This window comes from Gouania willdenowi, chromosome 2 (assembly GCF_900634775.1).
Source record: "Gouania willdenowi chromosome 2, fGouWil2.1, whole genome shotgun sequence".
NCBI lineage: Eukaryota > Metazoa > Chordata > Actinopteri > Blenniiformes > Gobiesocidae > Gouania > Gouania willdenowi.
The window spans coordinates 1,932,439-1,944,372 of record NC_041045.1 but is presented as its reverse complement, the minus strand read 5'-3'; the positions used below and the strand labels follow the sequence as shown (position 1 = coordinate 1,944,372).

General features: G+C 37.8%; 1 protein-coding gene across 2 annotated transcripts; it reads left to right on the top strand.

Moving 5' to 3' along the window:
• The first annotated feature begins 399 nt into the window (after positions 1-399).
• On the top strand, positions 400-11,536 carry rcan1b (regulator of calcineurin 1b). 2 transcript variants are annotated; one of them, XM_028465647.1, is made up of 5 exons: positions 400-637; positions 723-870; positions 8,308-8,481; positions 9,227-9,386; positions 10,090-11,536. In XM_028465647.1, exons 2-5 carry the CDS (start codon positions 745-747, stop codon positions 10,269-10,271), a joined length of 642 nt encoding a protein of 213 aa, XP_028321448.1. In that variant the 5' UTR covers positions 400-637; positions 723-744; the 3' UTR covers positions 10,272-11,536. The 2 variants fall into 2 exon arrangements, with proteins under 2 accessions (XP_028321448.1, XP_028321458.1); XM_028465657.1 differs by lacking the exons at positions 400-637; positions 723-870 and adding an exon at positions 5,982-6,444.
• Positions 11,537-11,934: the final 398 nt, after the last annotated feature.

Genomic DNA, 11,934 nt, shown 5'->3' with positions numbered 1-11,934 from the left:
TTCATATAATAACTAAACTCAATTTGAGAAAAAATAAAAATGAAAATGAAAATTTGGAAAGGATTTTGAAAATTTTGATTTATGGATATGGAATTTTGTCATTAATGATATGAGACTAATTAAAGATATTATTTTTTGGTTCTGTTGTATAACCCCATTCCAGAATAATAACGTATATGGGCAGTGGTAAAAACAAATATAAAAAATATAAAATCGTTTCAGCTTCATTTAAACAAAAAGTGAATTCATCACTCTTATCCGTATATTTGAAAATGAATGTTACAGGGATACATGTTATGTAAAACTGTTAAATGTACTAAGCTGATTTTATTATATATAAAATGTGTGTATTTGTTATTGCGGAGTTCATTTGTTTAAAGAGCAAATGACGCACTTCCCTCTCTGCGTTACGTCACATCCTTTATCCCCTTAACGAATGCTAAAGAAAGTAGCAGTGTTACAGCTGACAGAGAGAAATTACATTTTGTTTAGTTTGATTTTAAAGAAAACTAAATTCAAATCCCAGCCGAGCCGATGCACTGAAAGCGGTGTCACCGTAGATTGGTGGCTTTAACCAGGCGGAGCGGCTTTACTGTGAAGGACCTCGGCCTCAGCATGAAATAACAGACCTCAGTCGGTAAGGAACCATTAGGGAACCAGCACCAGGGTGTTAAACGGGTGATGAACCATCATTCCAGCTGCTAACTGTGGGGTTTCTGCAGTTTGCGGTTTGACGGATTCACAATGCAGCAGTCTGACACTGCAGTGGTGGAAGAGGAGGCCGTCATGGACGTCCAGCTGACGGATTTACAGACGGCTCTGATCGCCTGCAAAGTACCGGAGGATGTTTTCGACGACGGTGACGGAAAGGTACGTTTATGTGGTTTGTTTTAAGAGTCTACGGGGACTTGAGTCTAACACAATGATGAGTAGTAACAGGGTGTGGCCACTAGATGCTGCTGTGTTACCTTAACAACTGAGGGGAGTTACTTCCGTTTGACTCGCTCTGTGATTATCATTAAAAAATCTAAAAAGTTGACTCAAACATTGCAATAAGCCTGTATTTATTTATTTATTTATTTTTTTTAATAACAAAAATAGTTGCCGGGCAGAATGTTCAATGTAATCAAATATCGAGCAAGCTAGTTTTCGGTTCGATTTTTGCCTCTTAGATCCTGGTTTAGCTTTGCTAGCTTTTGGTTGATGAGATTGTTTTCCCTGATTTGTTACGATTTTCGATAAAACTCCAAATGTGTTTCACTGTTTGATCGATTGGTACAGCCAAAGACACGGCAACGGTTCACCATTTCGTCTCGAAATTCGGGATTTTCTTGAAAATCCTGTATAAAACGCCGTTGTTTATTATGCCTGTAATATTTAAAATGAACATAATATTTTATCACTGTGGTTTTTAAAAATATAAATTTTCAATACTTTTCTATATCATTGGAAAGGCACAGTATATCCTCTATAAAACCCATCACGAATTATTTGTTGAAAGTGGGTTTAAAATGTAGATTAACAACAAAATATGACAAAATCAATTATTTCAGTATTTTTTTTTTTATTATTATATCGGTCTTACGGTATATTACTTTTTTTTTTTTTCAATCGCAACTTGGTGTTAACCACATTTTCTAATGATAGAGATTAGGTACTGCAGTAAATTTGCTTAGAGTAACTTATTGTTTAATGTGCACTCGAAGGTTTTTAAGACGGCAGTTAATTTTATAATATAGTGAATGAATCAGAATGCATGACACATGCAGTCAAACTACGGATCCCTGTCATTGTGCAAATTTTGCAACTTGGACAGAGCATCATTTGTAAACAAAATGACAACTACATAATGTTATAAATGGTGTGCAACTTCAATCAAAATTATTGCAAATGAAATGCAACAAGGCTTGCGAGATTGTCCTGTCATCATAAAAAGAAAGGCTATTGCCACGAAGTGGGGAATGCACTGTAGATTAGATGACTTTTACTGGCTGTTAAACTTCTCGAAATCATACCAAATGGGGTTAACAGTCAACAACAATTTTACATTTTATATGCTTGAGAGAATGTTTGTAAACGGTAGAGTTACGCTAAAATCACACTGCTACACCCTCAGCTGCCTGAGTCACTGGAAAAAATACAGTGGAAATGTGTGACGTGGTCCAAAAACATCATTTGTGAAACCTTTAATTTCTCCCTACTGACAAATCATATTTTTAATTTACTGCTACTTTACTAAATCTGTAGTGGATTATTTAAATGAGGGAAATTTAGAAAACAAAAGATAAGACAACAGAGTAGGTGGTTTAGCCTATTGTTTTCAACAGCCTATTGCAACACGGGGAAGATAAGCTTTTTGTTGTGTTTTAAAGCTTTTGAGCCTCAGTATGAGTTACCAATCTGCAGATAAAATATGTTTTAGTGTGGAAATGTGTCCTAGGAAGTTAACACATGTCTTGTTCTTTTGTTGCATTTAGTCATGGTTTTGCCTTAATTACCTGATGTCTGATTTACTGAAGTAAACCAGTAGCCAAATGGTAGCATTGTGCTATAGGCTAGCATTCAGTCAATTATTAGCATCTTGCTATATTATAACACTCAGCCAAATGTTAGCATTATGCTATAGGCTAGCATTCAGTCAAATTATAGCATCTTGCTATATTATAACACTCAGCCAAATGTTAGCATTGTGCTATATTTTAACACTCAGCCAAATGTTAGCATTGTGCTATAGTTTAGCATTCAGCCAAATGTTAGCATTGTGCTATATTTTAACACTCAGCCAAATGTTAGCGTTGTGCTATATTTTAACACTCAGCCAAATGTTAGCATTGTGCTATAGTTTAGCATTCAGCCAAACGTTAGCATTGTGCTATATTATAACACTCAGCCAAATGTTAGTTTTGTGCTATAGTTTAGCATCTAGCCAAATTTTAGTGTTGTACTGTAGTCTAGCATTCAGTCAAATGTTAGCAATGTGTTATAATCTAGCATTCAAACAAATGCTAGTATTATGCCATAATCTAGCATTTAGCCAAATGTTAGGATTGTGCTATATTCTTGAGTCTCTTGTTGGGTGACTGCTGGCTAATAGCTAGCTTTAATGTTGTCCCCAAACAACGAGCAACTACTGTATGTTATTGGTTATTTAAGCTAAATATCATTTGCTGTCATTTAGTAGTTGCCCACAGTTAGCTCTGTTAGCTCAGTTGGCCATTAAACCATTTGTTACTGTTGTTGTGGGCTTAATGGTTAAGTAACCAGGTGTGTAAATTGCTGGTTTAAATCTACTGTGGAACATTGAGCAAGTACATTAACCCTAACTGGTTCCATGTAGTCATTGCAAATTAAGACTTGTTCTCAATTACTTGTTAAATAATGGTAAATCAAACTTGTTTTTTCACTGATTGACCAAGCTTATTGTACACAATAATATGGGATTAGCTCAGATGAGTCTGCAGATTGTCAAACACACAGATCTAAACTCAGAGTGCCTCCTCCACATGTCCCAGTATCAGTCCTACGTTCAACTGGGTGCATTCTACATCCCACGTGGAGAGATTGAGGAACAGCAGCTGGGTGGGAACACATTGCTGCTGTGGGTAGCTCAGATCTTGCCCTTTGTTCGTGGGGGCTGCAGTCTCCGCCCGTGTTAGCCAGCTGTCTGTTCAGTGAGAGAATGGAAAAACTGAGAAGATGAAACAACAACAGCAGCAGTGGAAAAAACGCTTGGCCCGGCATGTCCACCCTCTACACACACACACACACACACACACACACGCTGAGATCACAACAGGCTACAGAGGATTAGCCTCTGCACACAGTTTTTAACCTGCTAATGTTTAACTTCAACATGCTTATGTTAGAGACAAGACTCATATACACTTTGCCTTAGGTACTGTATAATACACACTGCCCAGTTTGATTTAAAATAGGTCGATCAAAAAGAAAAACTTAAAAAAAAAAAGGATTTTGTGAAGAATTGCAATTTCAATGTATGTCATTTTGACGAATTTACAACAGCTAATATTTGGGAACATTTATTTTAGCATCATCTCAAATATCAGTGTCAATTATTTAAAAGGACTCCCATTTTACAGTTAATTTCAATAGAAAATATTTTTAATGTCTTTAATATTCCCAAGCTTCAGTTCTCGTGTAAATTAACCAGAGGTTTTCTGCCCCTTTGCAACCGTATTCGTTACTGGTGAAAACCATTGCTAAAGCTTGTTTTTCTCAGATGCGTAAACACTTTAACGCATTCACTTTGATTTCTGATTTTGTGCTTTTTTTAGTTTTTAATAGCAAACTGAAACCCTCTACTAGGGCTGAACGATATGGACAAAATTTCATATCTCGATTTTCATGCCAGATATCTCGATATCGATACGATATGATATGACAACGGGTTCGATGAAAACCAGGCATTTTTCAGAAAAATAAAAACATCATGATACAAAAAAATGTGGAAAGTGCAGTTTTATTTTTAAGAACTCACTGCCAGTCATCAACATTAAGATAAATTATGAAAAAATAAATTAAAAATCAAACATTTTACTGCAGCTCTGCTTTAACAATAAATAACAAATGCAGCAGCTGGTGGAACATTGAAAGTGCATTGAAGTGCAACAACATTTATATTCTTCAAAAGATCACATGACTGTATACAGAAAATGCATTTGCTACTAACAGAACAGAGGTAGTTACAGGCAGCACAACTTCTACATATTCTTTGCCAAATAGATGTACAAAATAATTAATTATTATATTACAACAGCTAAATAACCACATAATAATGCAAATTGTTTCCTCTCTCTCTCTCTCTCTCACACAGACACACACATCTACCTCTTTCTGTCTGAAAGTAATTAAAAAATAAAAATAAACATAGCAAAACGTACCTATTGCCAGGTGTAGCCTTTGTCCAAAGCACTGAAGGCGCGTCCAACCATTCACCTCCAAAGCCTTTATCATGTTCGATGCGTTATCAGTCGTTACGCAAACTTGTTGGTCCTCCTTCAAGTTCCAGTCTGCTAACACACCTCTCATCTCCTCCGCTATATTATCCCCGGTATGCTCCCCGGGGAAGAATGATGTCTGCAGACAGCGGGTCTGGAGTTCGAAGTTTGTAGTAATAAAATGGATCGTTAAACTAATGTAAGGTTCGGTTGTCCGGCTCGACCGCAGGTCCGTGGTTGTGGCGAAATGATCAATATCATGGAGCACGGATTCAACATTCATTTTACACTCATTATAAAGTTTCGGAATGGCCACTTGATTATAATGTGTTCGGGATGGTATTTTATAACGCTTGTCCAGCGTCCGAACCACGACCTGCACAACACCTCACTCTGGTTAACATCGTCCTTTCTGAATCCAAAATACCTCTAAATTATGGAGGATGATCTATGTTTTGGCACCAAATCAGATTCTGCACTGCCACCGGCCGCATTATCTCCCGTACTCTTTTTCTTTCTTTCTTTCTTTTTAATTTATCCGCTGTCTCTGTCGTGTGTGCGCGCTGGCCTTAGCGGTGCATTCAAGGGCACTCGTTAAAGTGATGTTTGTTGTAACTGCCAGAGTTGTATGCAGGGCGAGCGGGAAGAGGAGAAATCTATATCGTCTATATCGTTACTTTTTTCGATATTCATATCTTGAAAGTTCATATCTAGATATAGATACGATAACGATATATCGTTCAGCCCTACCCTCTACCCTAACAACCTTTCACGCTGCAGTCTTTTATGACTCAAAACCTCTGCCCTCCGTGTCCAGGTGTGTCTGAGTTGTCCTATCTGGTCTGGAATTTGTGAACAGCTAATATTTTCCGAATGTTTGGTACACACGCAGTCTTGCAGTTGTCCTATTTGTCAGAGGTGAGCTTTAGAGAGAGGGAGAGGCTTGTCGTCACTGGCTTGCGCTGAATGAATAAGACCAAGGGAGGAAAAGGAGGGGCTTGTGCGTCATCGCCTGGCAGGAGCTCAGTTTATCTGTCTGCTGCAGAGGAAGAGATAGAGAGAGAGGGAGGCAGTGCTTTGAAGAAGCTGAAGGACACATTTGGTTCTCTGCAGATATTTCTCATTAAGATTCAAGTGCGGAGACTGGTGAAAGCTCAACTTTGCCTTCCTGGACATTTAGATTTGTTGCATCTCAGAAGCTCGAAGCAGATCCAGAAGAGAAGATCCAGGTGTGAGGTGAAACTCCTAATCCTCGTTGTCTTCCGACTCATTCGTAACCCTGGGGAAGGCAACGTACTCCGGGCCCTCCCGGCTCCCCCCTTCCTCTTTATCTAGGTCCCGTCGGCCCTTGACCTCAGTGCTTAGGTGGAGAGGGTTTCAGCTTCCTCTGTCTCCCATCATGCACTTCAAGACCACCAAATGTAACCCTTTTTGTCTGATCGCCTCTGTGACCAACCTGGATATTTTCCAATGTCCTGAGACACAGGTAAAACAACCTAAATATTACTCCTTCTGAAATTAAGGAAAAGCTGGATCGTAACACGTTGGTTTTTTTGTTTGTTGGTACAGAAACTGTAGCATCTTCTAGTTCAGGGGTCACCAACCTTTCTGAAACTGAGCTACAGTACTTCATAGGTACTGTGTAGTCCAAAGGGCTACCAGTTAGAAGAGCACTTATTAAATACAAAATTTTCACAGTTTAACTTTAGTTAAAGGGTAAAATAATAAAGAACGCTAGCGGTAACTTGAAAAGGAAGGAAATGTTGAGGTTTCAACATGAAACAATTTATTTCTCCTAATTTATGCAATTGTTTAATTTTCATACCATTTTTAAAGAAAATCCACCTTGCGTTTTTAAAAGTATACACTATCTTATAATTATATCATATCTCTATAAAAGCAAGGAATCTCTCTCTGTATGTTCTTCAAATATCTCTGTGGATCAGGAACAAACTGACCTGAGAGTGTGCAACGTCGGATTTATTTGGACGCCCCACCTTCTTTAGTCAATGTCGTCAGTCCTAGCTTGATGATGTCATCAGTCCTAGCTTGATGATGTCATCAGTCCTTGCTCTCTACAGTCGTTATATCATCCATTAGAATATTGGAACATAGGGATGTAGAGGTAGCACCAATGTTCTGATGTTCTATCAATACATACTTCCTACGGGCACTGCACTAGTTATAAATAACATACCACTGACCACACACCAGATCTGCAACACCTAAAAACATTTGTCACAATGTTTTAGTGAAAATAAACATTTAAAGAGTAACTAAACCCCTGCTTTCTCCTGACCTGCCGTTCAGAGGGAAATTTTAAAAAATGCCTTTATTATGGGTGGGGCTCCTGTAACAGTTAAGACACGCCCATTCTATACTATAAAATGGTAAGTAATCAGGCATGAGTTAGAAGGATATTTTCCCTAAACTGTTGTTGGTGCCTTTAATTTTTGTTAGGTACGTTGTTTGATCAGAGGAAAAGTCCTGCTATGGACCTGAGGTTTGAAAGTAACTTTTGTATCACATCAACTTTAAGGACAAAATGTCTTCCTGCTGCCTTTGAACTTCCCCTTCCAATCGATGAATCTGTTTGGAATTGAATCACCCAGTAGAAACGGTCTGACCTACTGTAATTCAAAAACAGGCGCCTTGATCAAGAACCACAAGGTTGTTCACTTCACGTGTCATTGGTGATAATCTCATCATGATTGCTAGATACTGCGCAAAGATGTGCGTTTTGAAAAAACAACAGCAACAACAACAAATGTGCATGGATTTGTATTAACTGCAAGTAAATGAATATAAAGCACTAACTTTTTATTCGCGAAGTTAGTGCCTTGTATTTATATACTTGCAGTTATTACAAGTCCATGCACATTTGTTGTTGCTGCTGCTGTTTTTTCAAAATGCACATCTTTGCAAAGTATCTCTAAATTTTTGAAAATCTGTGTTTTTATTTTTATCCTTTATATTTCAAAATCTTTCTACTGTTAGTTTACACCGTGGCTCAGAGAGAAAGGTTTGTTCAATTTTTCTGTATGTCCTGCACGTGTTGGAAAAATTGACAATAAAGATGACTATGACTTAGCTGAGCTCATATGTTTGGATGGAATGATTATGCCTCAGGCCAAGTATTTCCTCTGAGAATGAAGCCACAGCTGCACATGCACTGGGAACAATGGGGCGGAGCTAGGGGGCGGTCTTTTTCTCACCCGAAACCTGATTGCATATCTCACATATGACCTCCAATAAATGACACTTGTATGTACGACACAGTTGGGTATAGAAGATGAATCTAAAGTTGGCGTTAAAGTGCTCTTCATCCTTTTTTGTTTTCTTCTTCTAGGCCAGCTTCGAAGCACTATTCCAAGCTTTCGACCCGAAAGTGCATTTTCTATACTTCAAATCCTTCCGCCGGATCAGGATCAGCTTCAGCAATGTTCTGGCAGCAGCCGAGGCGCGGCTCAAGCTCCACAAAATGGACTTCAACGGCAAAGAGATGAGACTCTACTTCGCCAAGGTAACGCCAACAAACCAAAATGGTAAATAGTTTTTTGGGCTGTCAAAAATGAATCAATACGAATTTATTATTTGGAAATACATTTGATCGATGTGTTTTTGGACCAATTGAATTAACGAAAGACCTACTGCAGCAGCTTTAGGCCTCATTTTCATCTAGGCTAGTTAACATAGTGGCAATTAATTGAAAAAAAAATTCTGTCATTTATTTATTTTAACATTTTTCATTATTCATATTTAATAGATTTTAATGTTTTTTTTTAGTTTATTTTTCAAAATTTTAAATATATTCTCATTATCAAGAATGTGATCAAATGTTTTTATTTTGTACTTCAAATTGTGTATATTTAGTTTTATGTATAAACCAGAAATATTCAGGAATAATTACAAGCCAAGGCTACACTGATTCTAAAATATGTGATTGCATGTTTTGGCACATTTTTATGAGTTTTGCAGAAGAATAGACAACATTTTTACTTATTTTGTTGAAATTTTCAAAAGAAAAAGTTTGGGAACCACTGCCCTACGGGTATATGAAACAACAGAGTCCCTCCCTGACTTACCCCCCCCCAATCCTTGTGGCTGCAGTGCTTACACATGCACCATCACAAAAAGTAGATACTACAACTGAGAATGAATCTCTTTTCCAAGTGAGAATAGCAGGACAATATTAACACACTGGAAGCTGGTCTAAATATGACTAATGATCTCCTGCACTGTCTTACACGTCTACTTGTGTCCTGCAGTGTTTCCATATAGGTAGTCCACGTCTGGAGCCCCCCAAGCCAGAGAAGCAGTTCCTGATCTCCCCTCCCGCCTCCCCCCCCGTCGGCTGGGAACAGTCCCACGATGCCACACCTGTCATCAACTACGACTTGTTGTGTGCCATTTCCAAACTGGGACCAGGTGCGTTCCTCCTCACACAACCTAAACCCCAACAGTGTTGACTAGTGGTGTAAGAAAAAAAAAAAACCATATTTCACTGCACGATTATCATTTTTTTAATCATATTTAATCACTCCTCAATGCATTTTAACTTGGAAGTTGATTGCACTTTATTTTCATAAATCATACTGGGCCCTTTTATAGATGTATGTGGTTACTTTTTAAAAATATTTTTATATAATCAGAATTTGTTGTAGAAGAAAAAGTTAAATTTTTTTTGAAAAAAGTTTAAAGCAAAATATATATTTGAATCATGTATTTCAAAGACAAAAATTTGATTGCACTTTATTTTCATAAAATATACTGGGCACTTGTAGCTTTTATATTAAATAATTTAAGAACTTAACAGAATCAGAATGTGTTGTTGAAGAAACAGTGAAACTTTTTTGAAAATGTAATTTGACACTTTAATAAACGTACTACTAGTTTTTTACGTTTGTACTTGAATTACAGTTATTTACCATTTATTTGTTTTCGCAAGTTTTAAAAAAATGAAATGCATTGTATATCATACCATTTTGTACTTTTAGAGGTAACATTTGTTATTATTGATCTCACAATATATTGCAATGTATATTGTATTGTTTAGTATCGTGACATGCAAATCATAAATCTGTCATATCGTACAACCCTAGTGTCGACTGACTTCAGTTCTGTGTCTCAGGGGAGAAGTACGAGCTCCACACTGCCACGCCCACCACCCCCAGCGTGGTGGTTCACGTCTGCGAGGACAAGCCCGGCGACAGCTCGTCGCCCGACGACAGCGACGGGGAAGACAAGCCACGCCCCCCGCGGCCCAAGATCGTTCAGACTCGACGGCCAGACTACGCCGGGGCAGAGCAGTGAGCGACGGCGGCTCCCGCCAAAATTGACAGGGGCTCGGAGGTGGTCCAGGGACAAGTCGTTTTTTACATTAAGGAACTGACGACAACATTAGCTGCATTTATGTCCTGTGGGAGGCGATGGAATCATGAGTCATCAGTTACATAACGAAGGGCTGAACACAGCTGAGGCACATCAGAGGAGTAGAATGTTTGTTATTTTCCCACGGGACATGAATGGTGCACTGTGCTGATCACTTATTAGACTCCACACCTGAGTCTTTGCTCTGGTGTGGCACAATTGGGAAGAAAAAAAGTGCTGATTAATGTGTGTTGCTTGTACAAAGACTGTTTTTGTTTGTTTGCCATGTGATTTATCGTCACCACCTCACTCTCCTGGAAGTTCCTAAAGTCAAACAAAAACCTTTCCTTTAATTATGTTTTTAACTGAAGTTAATCTGCAACTATAAACAGTGGATTTTTGTCTGCAGACGGCTTATTATAGACCAGAAATGTCAAACTCATGGCTCGTGGGCCAAATCAGGCCTGCCAGAGAATCCAATTCGGCCCAAGATTTAGTTAAAAGTAGAATTTGCTAAAATGTGTTAATTAAAATACCATATTATTCATGTTTGTTCAGATATCCCAGGACCTTCAAATTATTCTCCCAAAAACTGATATCATTGAGTTATTGTTAGAAGATTGTAACTTAAACACATTGTGAATATGTGGCACGATAATAAGGAAGTTGTAATTTTTTTCCTTAAAAGGGGGGAAAATTGACTTTTCCGATTGGGACGACTTAGGTTCGGGGTCATATATGTATATTGCCCCAGAACCACAATGACTTAATAGACACTGACATGTTGGATGCTAGGCACACTTCACTTTTCGATATAATAGTAAAAAAAAAAACTGGACAAATTACTGCGATATAGGAAGTCATTAATTCCTGGTGCTGAATCAATCATTTGTGAACTCATTACTGACTGTTGCCTGGCAACGCCAGTGGTTTTGTGTCTTAAAAAGCTGTTTTACGGTTGTGTCAATTGGCGTAGAACTACATGTGAAAATACAATAATTACATTCTTATCCACAAGTACGAAAAAGGTCATTCTTGGGCTTTGTTTGACTTTGAACTTGCTTGTTACACTCGTGAACATAAGCGTCTACAATTGTTAAAGCAAAAGCAGTGTTCTCTTTAATGCTACGTTGTTGCCACGTTAAGGAAAAAAGATAAAAAAATAAATGCAATAATATTTTATTGTCTGGTTTTCAGAGAGGAAAGATGACACGTGAGTTGGATTTATTTTCATTATGTCCCAGATGATGCTTCACATCCAAAGTGGAAGTCCAGGGGTGCTCGAGTCTGGTCCAGGATAGCTCATGTCCTGCATATTTTTGCACAAAACAAAAATACACAAACTGATTTTTGAAATGCATTAAACATGCAAAACAGAACATACAAAACGACTCCCAAAACACAATAGAAATATACATTATTACAAGAACATGAAAATACTGCAAAACTTATCAAAATGACCTGAACACCAAAAACTTAAACAAATGCATGGTTTCAGAAACGCATGAAACAAAAATGGACAAGAAAGATACACAAAACTACAAAAAAAGAAAATATATAAAATGACTCAAACACATTAAACAGACACAAAATGACAAAAGTACAC

Coding starts and splice junctions, on each gene's coding strand:
- rcan1b (XM_028465647.1), top strand. CDS start 745: ATGCAGCAGTCTGACACTGCAGTGGTGGAAGAGGAGGCCGTCATGGAC. Junction 871..8,307: donor TCGACGACGGTGACGGAAAG/GTACGTTTATGT, acceptor TTCTTCTTCTAG/GCCAGCTTCGAAGCACTATT. Junction 9,387..10,089: donor CATTTCCAAACTGGGACCAG/GTGCGTTCCTCC, acceptor TCTGTGTCTCAG/GGGAGAAGTACGAGCTCCAC.